At 38.1% G+C, this 15790-nt stretch overlaps 1 protein-coding gene across 1 annotated transcript in view; it reads right to left on the bottom strand.

Moving 5' to 3' along the window:
- Window positions 1-181: 181 nt before the first annotated feature.
- Window positions 182-15790, bottom strand: part of LOC131668663 (KH domain-containing RNA-binding protein QKI-like) — a 62965-nt gene continuing 47356 nt past the window's right edge. Inside the window, exons 3-7 of the mRNA XM_058943020.1 lie at window positions 14757-14873; window positions 14307-14453; window positions 11952-12222; window positions 9773-10163; window positions 182-6579 (exon numbers count right to left, since the gene is read on the bottom strand). Of these exons, the coding sequence (XP_058799003.1) occupies window positions 6483-6579; window positions 9773-10163; window positions 11952-12222; window positions 14307-14453; window positions 14757-14873 (1023 nt within the window). The 3' untranslated portion in view covers window positions 182-6482. The remainder of the gene's footprint in view (window positions 6580-9772; window positions 10164-11951; window positions 12223-14306; window positions 14454-14756; window positions 14874-15790) is intronic.

The raw sequence follows: 15790 nt of genomic DNA, 5'->3' as shown, positions 1-15790 counted from the left end.
AATTTATTAAATACTCTTTGGTATAGATCAAGAAGATTTTGAAATGTAAAATTTTAATAACTCAATGACAATATCTTAAAAATTGTGCGACAAAGCAAAGATTTGTAGACAAAAGTATGTTTACTTGATTATTTAATTCTATTCAAAATTCAATTTTTTTATTTTAAATTCTTTAACTTTTTCTCTCGATTATGTGACACAAAAGATTCAAATGAACCGACTAATTCTTCTGGTTGGATAGAAAAATAATATGAATATTTTTACAGATCATAGTGTTGAAACATTTGCATGATGATGTGTATGTGTACAATAATGGTGTGTGTGAAAGAGAGAGAGCCGCTCGCAGGTAAGACTTGTTTTTCGAATTGGAGTGACTTGTGGTCGGGTGAACGCTAGTGCTTAGACGGTACACTTACTACTGTGTTAAACTACACTGTATTAAATATTCATACAAACTATTTTAGTTTCTGTTCTACTCACGGCAAAACCTCAAAATCTTGTCTTTAGATTTAAATGTTTTAAGTGTACAAACGTGACATCACCAATAAGAAATACATTGTCACTGAATTTAAACGTTTAGAAGTGTTTAAAATTAGTGACAGTGTATTCCTTATGGGTGACGTTATATTAAACGTTTAAATTTAAACACATGGGTTTACCGGGACTACCTGCATTATCCTGCTAGAAATAAATATTTGACACAGTAAAAGGCAAGTAGGCTTTTGTAAACTTTCTAGCTTCTGAATTATTTGAATGAACCAATCTATGATTTTTCTCTATGTTGAACTTTTTCAATTTTTTTAATTATACAATTGCAAGTATTCAATTTATGTATTCTCTTCAATTCTTCGCAATTATATGTATATAACGATAATGAAAATTTAAGATCGTTAGATTTTTTAGTTAAGCTTTTTAATTATAAAATTTTATTAGAAACTTTTTTAAAAAGCTTGTATGCTGACTGATTTGTGAATCTAAAAGTATCACTAAGTCGCTCAAACTTGTCGAGCTTTTTGAGAAATATACAAAATAACGATCAAATAATGCAAAGAAATATAATATTCAAAATTAACATAAAGAATAACATAAAGTCAACAGCAATTGATCGGCATCTTTCAACACTTTGCTGATTAGTTTTCAACTTCCTGCAATCCTAAGAGATAACATTGTTTTTACTAAAGAATCGTTAAATAATTTACTGAATGAAATATTTGTTTTGTGCAAACTAAATTTTTATTTTCTAGTATAGTTAATCAGTATAACGATATAAAGATATTTCTGAATCGAAGTAATAAAATATTGATGTTGGTTATTACACTGTAATAAATTGCAAGTAATTTTTCCAGAAAGTTACTCGAAGAAAGATCGACTTTAAATTAATGTATTGCAAAAGTGCCCAAAATTGTTCATTAATCTATCCAATAATGAAACCAATTTACTGACACACCTTTTCAAGTGAGTTTAGCCCATCGAAAAATACATAAAAAAATTATGCTGAATACACAAAACCTCCTCCTGTTTTGTAGTTGGAAAAAAAGACCGCAGCTATCCCCAACCTTTTTACGAAAACAGTTTTGCAATTGTTGCAATAAAATGATCTGTATAAATTTAGTAAGATTGTTACTTCAAATCAAGTAGGCCTTTACATTGTTTCAGCCATACTTACGTTCAATTGGTTAGAAACAATTATTTTTCCTACTTAGATATACATGTCAAAAGAAAAAAGTATTTAAAAGTATTTGTATCATCTAAATATTGCTGATAAATTCATTATGATAAACTTTGTCGCGCTTCTTTTTTTCAATACCTCAAAATATTTTTTGCATTAATAATAGTACTTTTAGTCTTGTTTGACAATGTTTTTTTATATTATTATCGTCACAAATTTAATTCAAATTAAAAAATCAATTATCCATAGACATTACATATTTAATCATTATACTGATACGATTTTCGAAGGTGCAGGAATTGGAAGTTTCGGCATGTACTTCATTGTTACTATAATTCATGCCATTTTTTATTTTTAATCCGGAGCATTAATTGATAGAAGTTCAATAACCATATTAGAACCCTGATGGAATTTCAAATTAAAATGGTGAAAAATGTTTTGTCTATATTATTGTTTGCATTTGAAATTGCAAAAAAATAATAATAATGAAAAGGGTAAATGATATAAATTGAATCGAAATGCTTTTTAACGCAGCCCTCTTTCATATTTGGCAAAAGTCGGGTAGTGCGAATATTTTATTTGTAAATCTTGAGGAATTACTCCTCCGTCTGTTAAATATTTATAAGATACACATAAATACAATATACATATAATTCGCATAAATTTTTTTACTTAGGCGCAGTTTTACACTTTATTACAGAGTTAATATATAATCTTAGGAGTGACAAAATTATCACTATAACTCAATGAGGTCAACAATATTCAACAATTACTTATGAACGTACAAAATATGTTAACGACTGAGAACAATATCTTTATAAGTAATGCATTCACCGTATAATAGTATTTTGAAAATAATATCTTTTTTCAAATTTATAGCTCAAGACTGACATTAAATTAACAGGTCTATTATTTTTCAGTTATTGACTAGGTAACATATGTATGAAAAATATGATAAAACTAATAAACTGTAAGGAATCAGAATGACTTATTAATGTTCATGAAATTTAGATATTGATTAAAATCAAAGTCAATTAGTTCAAATATCATTTATAAATTTATTTGCAGATGACTTCGAATTCATGAGAATGAAGGTGGTTTAGTACTAACAGTTATGTAAATATGTAAATACGTAATATGACTAATACTATTTCTATATATAATTCGATATGTGTAAATACGCAGGGAATTAGACAGCAAATTGCAACTCTCATGATCAAAAGTGCATCTCATTTTTTTCGTTTATAGCGAAGCTTGTTCCTCGTTTTTAATACAAAATAATGAAATATAAATTGAAATGTGACTTTTGAAAAACTAAGTTTGATTGCATTACAGCACATTCTCGTTATAATTTTCGTATGTTAGTAGGCGTGCATGAAAATATTGCTATTCCATTAGGTCATATGGCGTTTTAATAATGTTCGTTTAATTGTATTGATTTGTAATTACATATTAAGATTTATATTATATTCTATATTTTTTATAAGTTTCAGAAATACTGCATACTACTTCTACACATTATCTTCTATCATAATTGTAACGTAAAAATAAATAAGCTAAAAAGATTGAGTTACATCAAAACTACTTTATTTCTATTTTTAGCACTTTATTTCTAGTTTTAGTTTTTAAGATTCCTATTTCACATCATTTTTATTAAATTTTTTAATAATCGAAGATAGAGTCTTCGTTTAATGACATACATTTCAGAAATCAATAAGGAACTTATTATTAATTATAGGCATGCTTAATTTTAGAATTACTTAAATTACATTAAATAATTTGTTTTTTTTTAATATCATTAATTAGAAAGTTGACAATACTGAACTTTAACATTGATTCTAAAATTATGCATGTATAGAATTATATATATAAAATTCTATACATGCATATATATACATATATAATTCTATACATGCATATATAACATTATTTTTTGTATTATTTTAAGTACATTTTATTTGGGATTAGTTTAGCAAATATTTCAACAGATTTAATTTTGAAAATCTAAATGTTATACTAGTTCGAAAATGTTAAACAATATATTTAGAATTATTCTTTGAGTTAATAAAAAAAAGTTTACACTATGTACGAAGGAAAGTAGACGTTTCTTCTACTAAGTCTAACGTAATATTTATCAAGTTGGCTTATACGACATTCTTTTTTAGACATCGTACTGTTTTTATGATTTCTTAAATTTATGTTTATTCCTGTGCATTTTTACCTTTAATGTGTTAGTATTTCACGTGAAAATATAGACTTTTCAATGTAACTTTTAGGCTTTGTGGACTGCTTTTAACAGCAAAGCTTACCATAAGTAATACTTATATCTTAATGATCGTACATTATTAAAATTTGTAGATAAATAATATTTAGATATCGTTTTCTCAAAGTACGATGAAAAATATAGCTCGAGAAAGACGAAACGTTAAAATGTTACAATCCTCTTTGATCTCCTGAGAGTGTGATGGATATTTTTATGAAATAATCTTGTGGAAATATTTGAAAGGAAATTGGATGACGGAGTTATACTTGTAGTAAAATGAGAATGAATGAATAATTAATTCCATGAGCTTTCGATAGCCGTCAACATCTTCAATTCATCTACAGCACAGAGCGTAATAATAATTACACGCTGCATATATATGTATTGTTTGTACAAGCATACCTGTCAATGATCAGTATAGCATCACTCAGCTATCAGCGAAGTTGGACCTCGCTGGAAGGCGATCGGTGCATGGCAAAAAATGTGCCTTGCCGTGCACACGACCGTTCTTCGCCTCGTCTCTCTCACGCAGCAGGTATATTAGATGTATTTGTAAGACTATCTTAGCCGGACATTACGCTGACATATCATATCACGTCCGGCCGATTACTATCTAGATCTAGACACTTATATATTTCCACGGTTTTGTGCATTGCAGGCGACAGCGCGAAATTATGCGCGTCAAGGCGCGCTCATAACGCTTGCTCGATCGCGTCGTTATTAAGTCATCGGATAGCACGCGCATTACGCGCAGCTATCGATTTATAATTTGACAGACCCCTCTAAATACATCAGATCTGTTTTTCTTTTCTCATTCAACTAATTGACAACGATCGGTAAAGTAGGCCAGTTATCGTCAAATCATACTTTCCAAAGTCAACTGAGTTTAATTGTAACTCGAAAATTAGATTATTATATTTCGAGGATTAACTTTTAATTCAATCTCATTACAAATAAATCAGTTAAAAATACTCTTATAAAAATGTTGATAACGTAACATATCATTTTTCTTTGTTGCATCTTCATACATAGCATTTCAACGTCAGTATTCGTATGTACATTGACGTGTAAAATAGAACATTTATATTGTTATCATTTTCTTTTGATATACTATATATTTTATATATTTATGCATTTATTTGTTGATTTATTTATATAACGCTTTGGATCGATAGCAAGTCAATTTTATGCATGTATCGATTGATTATCATATGTAGATTAACAAATAAATAGTGCCGTACGATATATATCTATTATAATACTGATGTCACTTAAATCATCCATTTTCTCAATCTCTCTGTATGACTAAATATATATGATTTATGCATCGATTCGGCATACTATTCATATATATTTATCTTCATTCCTTACTTTATAACAGTTCATTTTGTAAAATCTATCAGTGACTTTTGAAGCATAACTGTTTTAAAGAAATAATCGACACATTAAACTACGGATGTATAGAATTCACCTCGCACGAACAAAGTAGGCAAGTTTTATTTTACGTAAAAAATCAATGAGAAATAAGTGTCACTCGATAATCGACAACTCTCAGAGTATTCGAAAATTCATCACTGGCATACGATGTCTCCGTAATTTTCGAACGCGTTATTAATTTCTATCGGCGTCACAGAAATTTCATTGTTTCAACATTAACATCATTGAATCTTTTCATTGTAAAATTTAATGACTTCGTTATCAAAGAAGAATATATTTTCTTTGAAAAATTTCTATATAAAAAGAAAAGAAGAAAAAACCAATATTTAGTTCTTTGATCAATTACATTTCCACACATCGATACAAGAAGATCACATCAATGGCAATAAATTCGTTCAGAAAGAATAACATGATTGGCACATCAATTTGCAATAGAGTCGAAAAACTGTTGTACATGTGATACATTGAAAAAGTTTTCGAAGTTTGTAAATTGGAGCAATGTAGTTTTAATGGTATTTCGTTGTTGATGTGTTGTAGTCCCTGGATTAAAAAATTCATTGTAAAAATGCATTTGCTCCGATTTCCAACGCGATGACGTTGAGCGTTCGGTCCAAGTGCAAAAAGTTTTTGTCGGTAATATAACAACATTGCCCTCTTTTGCACAACAGTAAAAACGATAAAACTCTGCACGAATGTGAAATGGAAGATGAGCGTAGAGCCTCGGCGACGTTTGTTGGCCCTCTTTATCGTCGCAGGTGTCAAAGTCATCGAAAATATTTACTTTTTGGAGTGAAGCACCACCAGTGCGAAAAATAAGGATAGATTCGGCGAAGGGAACTGATAAGTTCGAGGAAATAGGAGAAAACTCTCGGGGAGCTTAGGATAAGTCTGGAATCGTGTCTGGTAAAGGGTAAGAGTTTATCGGTTTTGGCAAACTGCTGCTACCTGTAGGTGCGTGTATACGCGCATCTTTGTCGGCTCAGGCGGCGCTGATTACGCTCGGTGCGACGAATAAGTGGCTAACTATCAATAAGTGATGTCCAAGTGCTTGGGTCCGGTGCGCTCGACGCTGACTGCTGCTGGGTAGAGTGCAGACGCCGAGGCGGCGTCGATTCACGCGATGTGGACATTCTGCACTTGGTGCTGGTTCACTCCGGCCATAAAGTCCTCGCGCAGAATTGGGAGCACCGTCGCCCCGGCGGCTGCTCTCCTGAAACAGTAATTCGATGCGACACGCTCACTCTAATGAAATATCAACGCAGCTCGTCGCCAACTTTGCGCAGTGAAGCCCGATCCCTAGTCCTCCCTTTCCGCTTGCCAAGTACTTGCATTTTATGCACCAAACGTGCGCGTCTTTCCATGCGACTCTATGGGCTTTGCTCGCGCGATAATTCCACGAGTGGAGATTACTAAGGCTAACGCTCTTGGCTTGTAGGGCGTGGAAAATTTGTACTATTTCGAAATTTCGTTCACCGATTGCATCCTTTCACTGTCATTAACGAGACTTTAATAGCTTATGCAAATCAAACTACCGTTGATGCTAAATTTTCAATTAATTTCTCAACTACTCTTCAAGTAATAACAAAATTGGTGATGTAATAATCAACGCAACTGGGCAAATAGCTCAATAATTTAGTAATTTAAAATAAAAATTTAATATGTAAAATAAATGTTGTACTCGATTGCTATAAGCTAGTACGTGGTACTTCATTCGACGTTTCGTTGACCGGATTTATTAACCTCGTCAGAAACAATAGTTCAACAGTTTTAAAACCGTCCTGTCATCTCAAATGTCAAGTTAACAATCTCATTTTGAGATATGAAGACGGTTTTAAAATTATTGAACTATTGTTTCTAATAAGCTTCTAAAATGTGGTCAACGAAACGTCAAAATAAAATCAGCGTATTGGCCTATAGTGATCGAGTACAATATTTATTTTACACATAATTACAGACGGCGATGAGATCACGTTTGATGATTAAAAGTGTAATATATTACGTAGTCAAAAAATAAAATCTTGGTTTATAAATTTCGCATGATGATTTTTATTAAACAATCCTTTCGTAAGAAAAATAATTATTTGTCTTCCCGAGCGTGTACTTAAAGATTTATGGTTGTAAATAAGAGATATGGAGGCGAAGTGTATCTACATTGTGTTGCAGACAAGCGAAAGAAAGAGAGAGAAAGAGGGAGAGAGAGAGAGAGAGAGAGAGAGAGAGAGAGAGAGAGAGAGAGAGAGAGAGAGAGAGAGAGCGCGAGGCAAACCGCAAAGCGGGAAATGTACATAGATACACAGAGGCAAGCGCATCGGCTCGGAAGGCGCGTGGCCCCGCCGCGCCGCAAGAAAGATGACCTGCTGGGATATAATAAATACGAATTAGCAGTCGTGAGTAACTAACGCGATACCGTTACCGTACTCGCGGGGCTTATTTTTACGCGCGGGAGTCGGTTGTGCGATGCGCGCCTTCACCGCGCGTATATATACGTATATTTGTCTGCCTTCTCTGGACGCCATCGTATACGCTTAAACAAGGGCGCGCAGCTACCTCGTCCAGTTAATTATTGTGCTTTTTCGTTTTATTCGACAAAATAAGCAAGCCGCGGCTTAGCTGTTATTTATTACGCGCGAATCTGTTGAGTATTCGAATGATATATCTACGCGTGGAAGCATAAATTGGATCGATTTTCATCTCACGCCTAATTGGATGTGGTTTCCGCAGCTGCCGTTACGGGTATGAGGCAGAGGCTTTACCTCTCCGAGCTCGCAAGGAATCGTTTGCATGCTCATTGGCGACGCGGCAGCGCGCGCCGGAAACACAACGGCGCGGCCGACCACGCTGCTGCTCATTGTTGCCAAGTGTAACTCAACTTTGATAAACACACCTAATTTTCGGCTAATTGTCAGCATTTCCATGCCAAACTGCATTCTACTGTCGTACATATATGCCCTTGTAGTAACTGCTTCCACACTGCGGCTTAGCGAGATACAGTTGGTATGTACGTCTGTTATAAAACTTTCATGCCAGATTGCTGACCGCTCTACGTAAACTTTTTATTTATACATGTACGAAAATGTATTGTGGTATTGTAATCGGCAGCAATATTGTATTATAGTGGATGTAAACTGCTTAATTAGCAGTTAATATTATTTTTGGCGAACATAAACAAAAAGTATTTTATACTATAATGTAGGTCCAATCATCGATATCAAATTTATAGCCGAGAAAAAGTAATAAAGAAATATAGTTTTTTTTTTCATTCCGAATGAGTAGTGAAAGTCGTCATAATACTTTTTCAACGGAAACAAAACACTTTTTTACACTAGAATTTTTTTTGAAAGTAGAATAGTCCGTATATAGTCAGCCGTGCGTGGACGTACTCGTCCATCTTTCATCCGTGCGTATATGCACGATGTACTCTCTACTACAATGTTTACAGAAATTTTGCAATGTCTTGCTTTTCATTGCTTCTTTTTTTTCTCTAGTTTCTAACGCTCTTTTTATGTGTATGAATCGCTCATATATCCGTCAGAGAGCGTTGGAACTCTTTCATTCCGAACTGTTTTATACGTAGGAAGTAGAGAAAAAGTATATACGGGAGTTCGATCGCGCACGCATTCAAGTATTTTTTTTTATAGTCTCGCGATTATAAAGTTTCGAAAGGACCGGGCTTGTAAAACCCACGCGTGTTTGACGGAAGAGTCATAAAATATAGAAAGAGCCGGCGAAATTTTATTTCACCATTAATTCATACAGAAGCCACGCGATCGTCCACCCCACTGAATGCACCGACGCTCAAATGCGATTTTCTTTTACGATTCTATATGAAAGATTAATTACCAGCTGTAAAGTTTGAATGATTGAAGGCTCGTTGCGGCTTCACTGTTTTTATTGTCATCAATGAATTTTTCTTACTTCCGAAGAGAATTGTTCCGCTTTCGATCGATACTTTACCCGTTATTTCCGCTGAGTTATTCGTATTAGACCGAGTAACTTTGCGACGTATTTAAGGCTTCTTATGAATGAATGTATATTGAGTTTCATAAAGTATAGCAAGATAACTCTTATTAAAACTTTGTCTGAGCGCCAACATAATTGATTGTCAGTAACTATTTGAATAATCGTTTCTGCACTTTTACAGGTTATCCAATAATTTTAATAAACAATGTAGCCTGTAAATAAAATGCAAGTATCTATATCCTAAACCAATATCGCGAAACTTGGTTATAAAGTGTTTGAGCAATTAACGCGACGTAAATGTTTATAAAGTCTGCAAGTATTCGCAACTCGAACCGAATACTTTGGAAGATGCTATATATCCGAGCGGAATGCCGCGAGAGAAAGCGATGATCGTTTCGAAGGAAGGTCGGAGATTGGAGCGGTAGGCGAGCGGTGACACTTACTGCGCGTGAAGCAGTCCGTGGATAGCGGGCGCGAGGACCTGGTGTTGCGCGTGCGACTGAATAAGTGGCTGCCTCTGCGTTTGCAAGCTCTGGGCGAGCTGCTGCTGCAGCTGCTGCTGCTGACTAGCCGGACTGACTTGCTGGGCGCTGGGTTGCGCGGCTGCGCCGGCGGGCCCCGCGGGCAGCTGCTGGAGGGCAGCCTGGATTAGCGGCGAAGCGGCCACCGGCTGGTGCGGCACCGTCGTCGGACCGACGATCGACACGGCCGACTGCTGCAGCGGATCCTTGTTTTGCGCGGCGCGCGCTCGCGCAAGTAGCGACATTACCGTGCGCTTCGTTGGTGACATTGCTGGCCGCGCTCCTGGCAGCAGCGGTCGCTTGCGTCCTCCTGCTGAACAGCGATAACAACGTGTTACTTTTTTATCTGCTTCTTCGCCTTGTTCAATCCTCGTTTAATATTTGATACTTCGAGGGATCGTTTCATAACTATGATTATTAATGATTATTCGGTAAGCTTATAAATCATACACTATTGTTGCTGATAATTTTCGATTTAATTCAATTTATGGCATGCTGTTTCCATGTATTAATATCGACATTTCGCAGGTATATTTAAACTACATGGTTATGGATTCTATAACTGAAGTTTCAGTCTTTAAATTTTCATTGAATCCTCTGTGTGATTTACGAAACTTTGTTCGATTTCCATTTGATCAACAAACGAATTTGTTTGAAGTAGATAAGTAGATCAATACATTTATTAATTATTCAAATATATTTCGTCTTGGTTTATTATGAGTACGTCGTTGCCTAATGCGAAAAAAGAAGAAACAGAAAAAGTGTATTGCACAAGAACATATGATCACAGCAAATTGTTATCTGGATTCTTTAGTAGCCGTCGTCATTGCCCTTGACTATGAGGCGACGCGAACGAAATGTTGAAAGGAGTAATGTGGAAATCGAATTGAAGTAATATCTGAAAGTTACAGTACACAGGAGAAGCTGCAATTATAGAACGTAGTAGCTAAGCAACAACGGCGAGGAAGTAAAAAAGCACGCGAGAAGCCAGCGACCTAGTAAAATTTGCGCCCAAACAAATCTGCCACGTTCGCCGAGGAGGGATTGCGCGAGTTTTCTCTTTGGTATGGCACTCGAGCGCGTTGTTAGCCAATTAACAAAGTAGTGCAAGTTGCAAGTTGTGCGAGGGGCAGAAAAGCAGGCAGAGGAAAAAAAAGTGAGCGCCGCAAAAGTTTTCAAGCGAAGGCATGCGACACTCGAGGTAGGGGCTAAGTGGGTTCCACTCGTATGTTTAGCGAGTAGTGTGCGTGCGGCAAGGATAGTGGTGGTTGGCGAGGTACAAAGAGCCGTATAATTGGGAATGCCGACGGTATCCTCATCAGCGATGACACTTGCAATCAACTCCGCCGCGAATTGCTGGGCCGCGCCGCGTGCGGCACAGCTGCGCGCTCTGCACGTTGCGACGCGCGCGCGCGCGCGCTTGTACGTACACGACAACTATCCCCGACTCTGATCGATCACCGTCGAATCTGGTTAGCCCTCATCACGACCTCGTCAACGCGACTAACGCCGCGCACATCTGTCCGCCCCCTCGCGCTGCGGACGTGTGTTTATTCTTCGCGTTTGTTACACCCCACTCGAGCTCGCGCCGCGCGCCTTCTTACCTGCCCTGCGCTCTTCCCTATTTTCTCTCATAACAATAACATCCGCGTATCTCGTTTTCCGACCCATCCAACGGATAAACATTTCATTTTTTACGCGGTAATCGTTTCCGTTTTTGCGAAAATAGCGAAAGCTGTCGCTCGAGTGCTCCGTATAAACTGTCCGGTGGGCATGTGTGCGGATGCGTTTAGCGCGGCGAATAAATTGAATGGATCGAACGACGCGTCGGAAACTTGAATAATATTAGCTTTACTAATTGATATCCGCAAGCACCGAGCGTTCGCCGAGATCCCACTGCGATATTCCGAGTCAGCGAACGTGTAAAAATCGTGGAGGTGCCTTAAAAACTGCTTGCGCGAACAAGGAAAGAAAGACAAATAGCGAAGCGCTCGCTCGAATTGAAAAGTATAACGCAAGCGCCGGGCTCGCGAGAGGGGGAGATTATACAGTGGGTAGCGCCGGTGCAGATCTGGTACGTAATGCAAGTGACAAGTCTTACCGAGGCTGGATGTGACGGCGGGTAGAACGGTGGCGGGCTGACCCTTGAGGCAGGCCTGCGGATGGGGTGGCGAGGGTGTCGGCCTCGTGGCTCCTCCGTCCTCTTGGCCGTCTATGGAGTTGGCGGTGGTCGCTGCTGTCGGCGAGTTGGCCGCCTCGAGGCTCGAGGCCGGGCTCAGTGGCGCTTCCACCGCCTGCGCGCCCTCGCGGCTCTGCGTGTTCAGTATCTGCATCTCCCACATTTGCTCTTGGCGAATGTCGTCGTTGTAGTCCTGCGAGCACGCACGTGCAGCCTCGCGTTATGTGTATGCCTGGCCGTCATGGCGCCGCCGCGTCGCTGTTTGCTCGCGGAAATTGCCGGGGACACAGGCGCACTCGTCATTTCCCGACGCCCTCGGCGTGACGTACGTTGTCGCGTGTCTTTCCACTCGGCTTACGTCCCGGGCTTCGAGCGCCCTGTTTCGCTTGTTTTGGACCTTCAAAAATTCTCGAGAAAACTCGAGAAAAGTCGAGCATTCTCTAAAGCCAATGAAATTATCGATAAGTTCTGCTCTAGAGCTTTGCGACGACAGTGGCGATTATGCCAAGTCATTTGGAGGATTCGCTCAGCGCAGGTATGCGCACACAGCAAGACAATGATCGACGTTGTTCCCGAATTGATGCGGCTCTTAATCATAAATGCAAGCGGGACCGTGTTAAATTATAATGGCTCAGATGTAGCGCAGATAAGATGGCTATCATGGCGCGGAAGCATCGCGTAGCTAAGGCAATTGTATGCATTGAACCGAAGATCTCTCCACGGGAGAGGCAGCGCATCTCGCGTGAACTGGGCCATTGCGCAGTGCGCGCGAGCGCGAGAGAAGTCTAAACGAGCCTGAAATTCAAGTTGCGCGCACGCCTCCTCTGCAGACGGCTCCTCTGTGTCCGGAGGCCACCGAGCCTACACATTACTCCCGCCTTTTGACGGATGTGTACGCGCGACTGGCGGAATCTCAGTAAATAATATCCACGCGGCTCCGACCGGAGCCATTGTCTCTCGATTTTCTTTGTTTATATATTATATAGTTGTGATAGATTAGAGCGCTGAGTTTCGCTGCTTGTTCGTCTGTTTGACGTATAGCCCAATAAATTGCCGATTCGTCCCTTATCTCTTTCACCCTCCCCGCAGTTTGACAGGCAATTTTTGCTCAATCCGTCTCTAACTCATCGCGCATTTACGCATATATTTCATCGTGTCACGCACGGATTTCACCGGCGTATGTCGTTCGATTTTTTTTTCTCTGTCATTTCGCGGGAGCCGCGTAATCAATCAGGTTCATGAATTAAATTCCCGAATAATACTATCGACGCGCGCGCGTCAGGCATTGAAGCGTCACAGCAATAAAAGCATTAATATTCATCAGTAAGGCTTTTATAATTAAAGGCGGAATAGCAGATTGTTGGCCATAGAGTACAGCCTATAAAACGACAGCCTCGCGCAACCCGCAAAGTTTATACGAGGGTATACGCGCGAATGATAATGATCCGGGTAATATTTGCACGCGCGCGAGTCGAGGCGAGCCGTCCCTGCATATGCATCGAATTCGCGCAAATGAAAGCGCGACACCTGTGCACACATCACCGGAGCTGCGGATGCAGTTCGCGCGACACGCGTCTCGGGCTTTGATTTTGTTGGATCCGTTTGCCGACAAATACGTTTTGAGTGGCAACTTTGGACCACGCGCGGATACACTCCACGTACGTTCGCGTGGTATAATGCCAACTACAGCTCGCGTTTCGCTATGCTACGCTGAAAGTTGCTTTCACGTTCGTCGAGTACTTTTATTTTTTCTCTCTCAAACAACTATAGTGCACCTCAAACCTATTAACGGCAATATTCTCGTTCAATATTGAGCGTTAACTGCATGCAAACGTGCTCAGCTGGGTTGAAAATGAACGTCGACAACTTGGAAAGGTTAATTTTGATGAGTTGCATCTGTGCTTATGTACATTTTATCCGTAACAACTTTGCTTGAGGGCAAAATTAACTCTAACGGAAGACGTAATCTCGATTTTGATTAGCTTCTATTTTATATTTTTTAATTCGCTGTGGCTCGAGACGACGGAAGTGTCGCGGATACTGCGATATCAGTATAAGATGAAAAATATACTGATTCGACTAGTAGTATGAGTAGCGCGATCCGGTCGTTCAAAAGCAGTGAATACTTTATACGCCTAATTTTGTCGACTCACCCCGTAGAGCCGTAGAAAAGACGCTCGAATAGGAGAAAAGTCGTTAAAGACATACGGGCTTGAGCTAAGTCAATTCTACGGAAGCGAAAAGGAACGATCTCGTGATGTGAATTTTGATACTTACAGGAACTAAGAAGCGACGGACCTCGGCAAGGGCATAGGCAATTCTGGCGTGTGCCTCCGCTGGCGTCGCGTAGGCGGATATCTCAACGTGCAGATCCTCCATCAAATGTGAAAACTTAGGATCTCCGCTCACCCTTAATTCCTCTTCCTGTCACAAAGCCAATTTACATAGCAATACATGTGGTCGACCGTAAACAATGGCGATAGCCGAGAATGGCGCATTGGGCTCACTTCAAAGTAAGCTCTGCCATGCGTGCGCGAGATTTCATTTCATTAGCCACCGCAATTCCCGGAATAAGCTCGGCTGTCACGCCCGACATGAGTTATTTGCTATTTCCAACATTTCATTTATCGAATCAAAGTAGTTTTTAGCTGATAGCAAACGAAATAAGCGAATCGAGCTGTTCGATTACTTCAAAGATTAGTCGAGTGTATGGTGCATTATATGTACCTTTTGTCTGTCTTTCATGGAACCTCGTCCGAGCACAGCCATTTTGCACATCGTGTCCTCTTGTAGCCGCTTTAACGAATTTCCTTTTGGTCCCAAAAGCTTACCCACAAAATTGAACTAGCAGAGGGAAACAATAATTTATTATTAATATTATTAATAGTACAACTTATCAATTTTAATTCAATGCAGATTAAGTGTGCTTTGTTGATTTCGTTACTATTATCAAAATATTTATTAGGGTGTAATAATTTTCAACTTCGAATATTTAGCTACATTTTTCACTAATTTTTATAAGTAAACTAAGAAGCTTGGATTTAAAAATAATAAAAAAACATATTTATTTCAACCTTTACTTTATAAAAATAAGCCTGCTAAACGTTATACTGAGACGTAGAATCCAACTTGCGGACGTTAAATTTTTTAAAACATTATCAATTTCTATATTTTTTGTTAGATTTTATTGGAAGTATACTTCTTAAGCTAAAAATCATCGACTCGATGATATTTCAATCATTATTGCGAAAATTCTATCAATACCACCACGAGAATAGCACAACTAGTTTTTATTCTATTTTTATATTTTACATTTACAGTTATCTTTTTATGTTTAGCTCAAAATTTTTTTCATTATGTTTGCTTGTATGAACTCACCAGAAGGAGAATTGGATTCAAATAACCCGTGAAATGGCTCACTTTTTCTTTATCTTCTAGAGATAAAACTAAAGCCATTCATTTTATGCTCAGGCCCTAGCTAAGAATTTCCATTAATTACAAAAGTGAAAATGAGAAAATTTTTTTTCAGATCGATTAAACCTGTCATTAAGTCCTTTGATGGAAGAAATATTCTATGAATAGATAGTTCAAATGCAAAGTTTTACTATATTTATTATACGTTTTTTAAGAAAAATACGTATTCCGCTGTAGACATGTGTTTGTGCAAAAACAAAAAAAAATGAGATTCAGTAGTTATGAAGAGTAACGAAATTGATTTTATAACGTAACAGTGTTTGTTATTAAAATATGTCTAGTACTGC

This window comes from Phymastichus coffea, unplaced genomic scaffold (genome assembly GCF_024137745.1).
Source record: "Phymastichus coffea isolate CEN01 unplaced genomic scaffold, Cenicafe_Pcof_1.1 PCOF00082, whole genome shotgun sequence".
NCBI classification, from domain to species: domain Eukaryota; kingdom Metazoa; phylum Arthropoda; class Insecta; order Hymenoptera; family Eulophidae; genus Phymastichus; species Phymastichus coffea.
The sequence above is the reverse complement of the archived record's forward strand: the minus strand, read 5'-3'. Positions and strand labels throughout refer to the sequence as shown.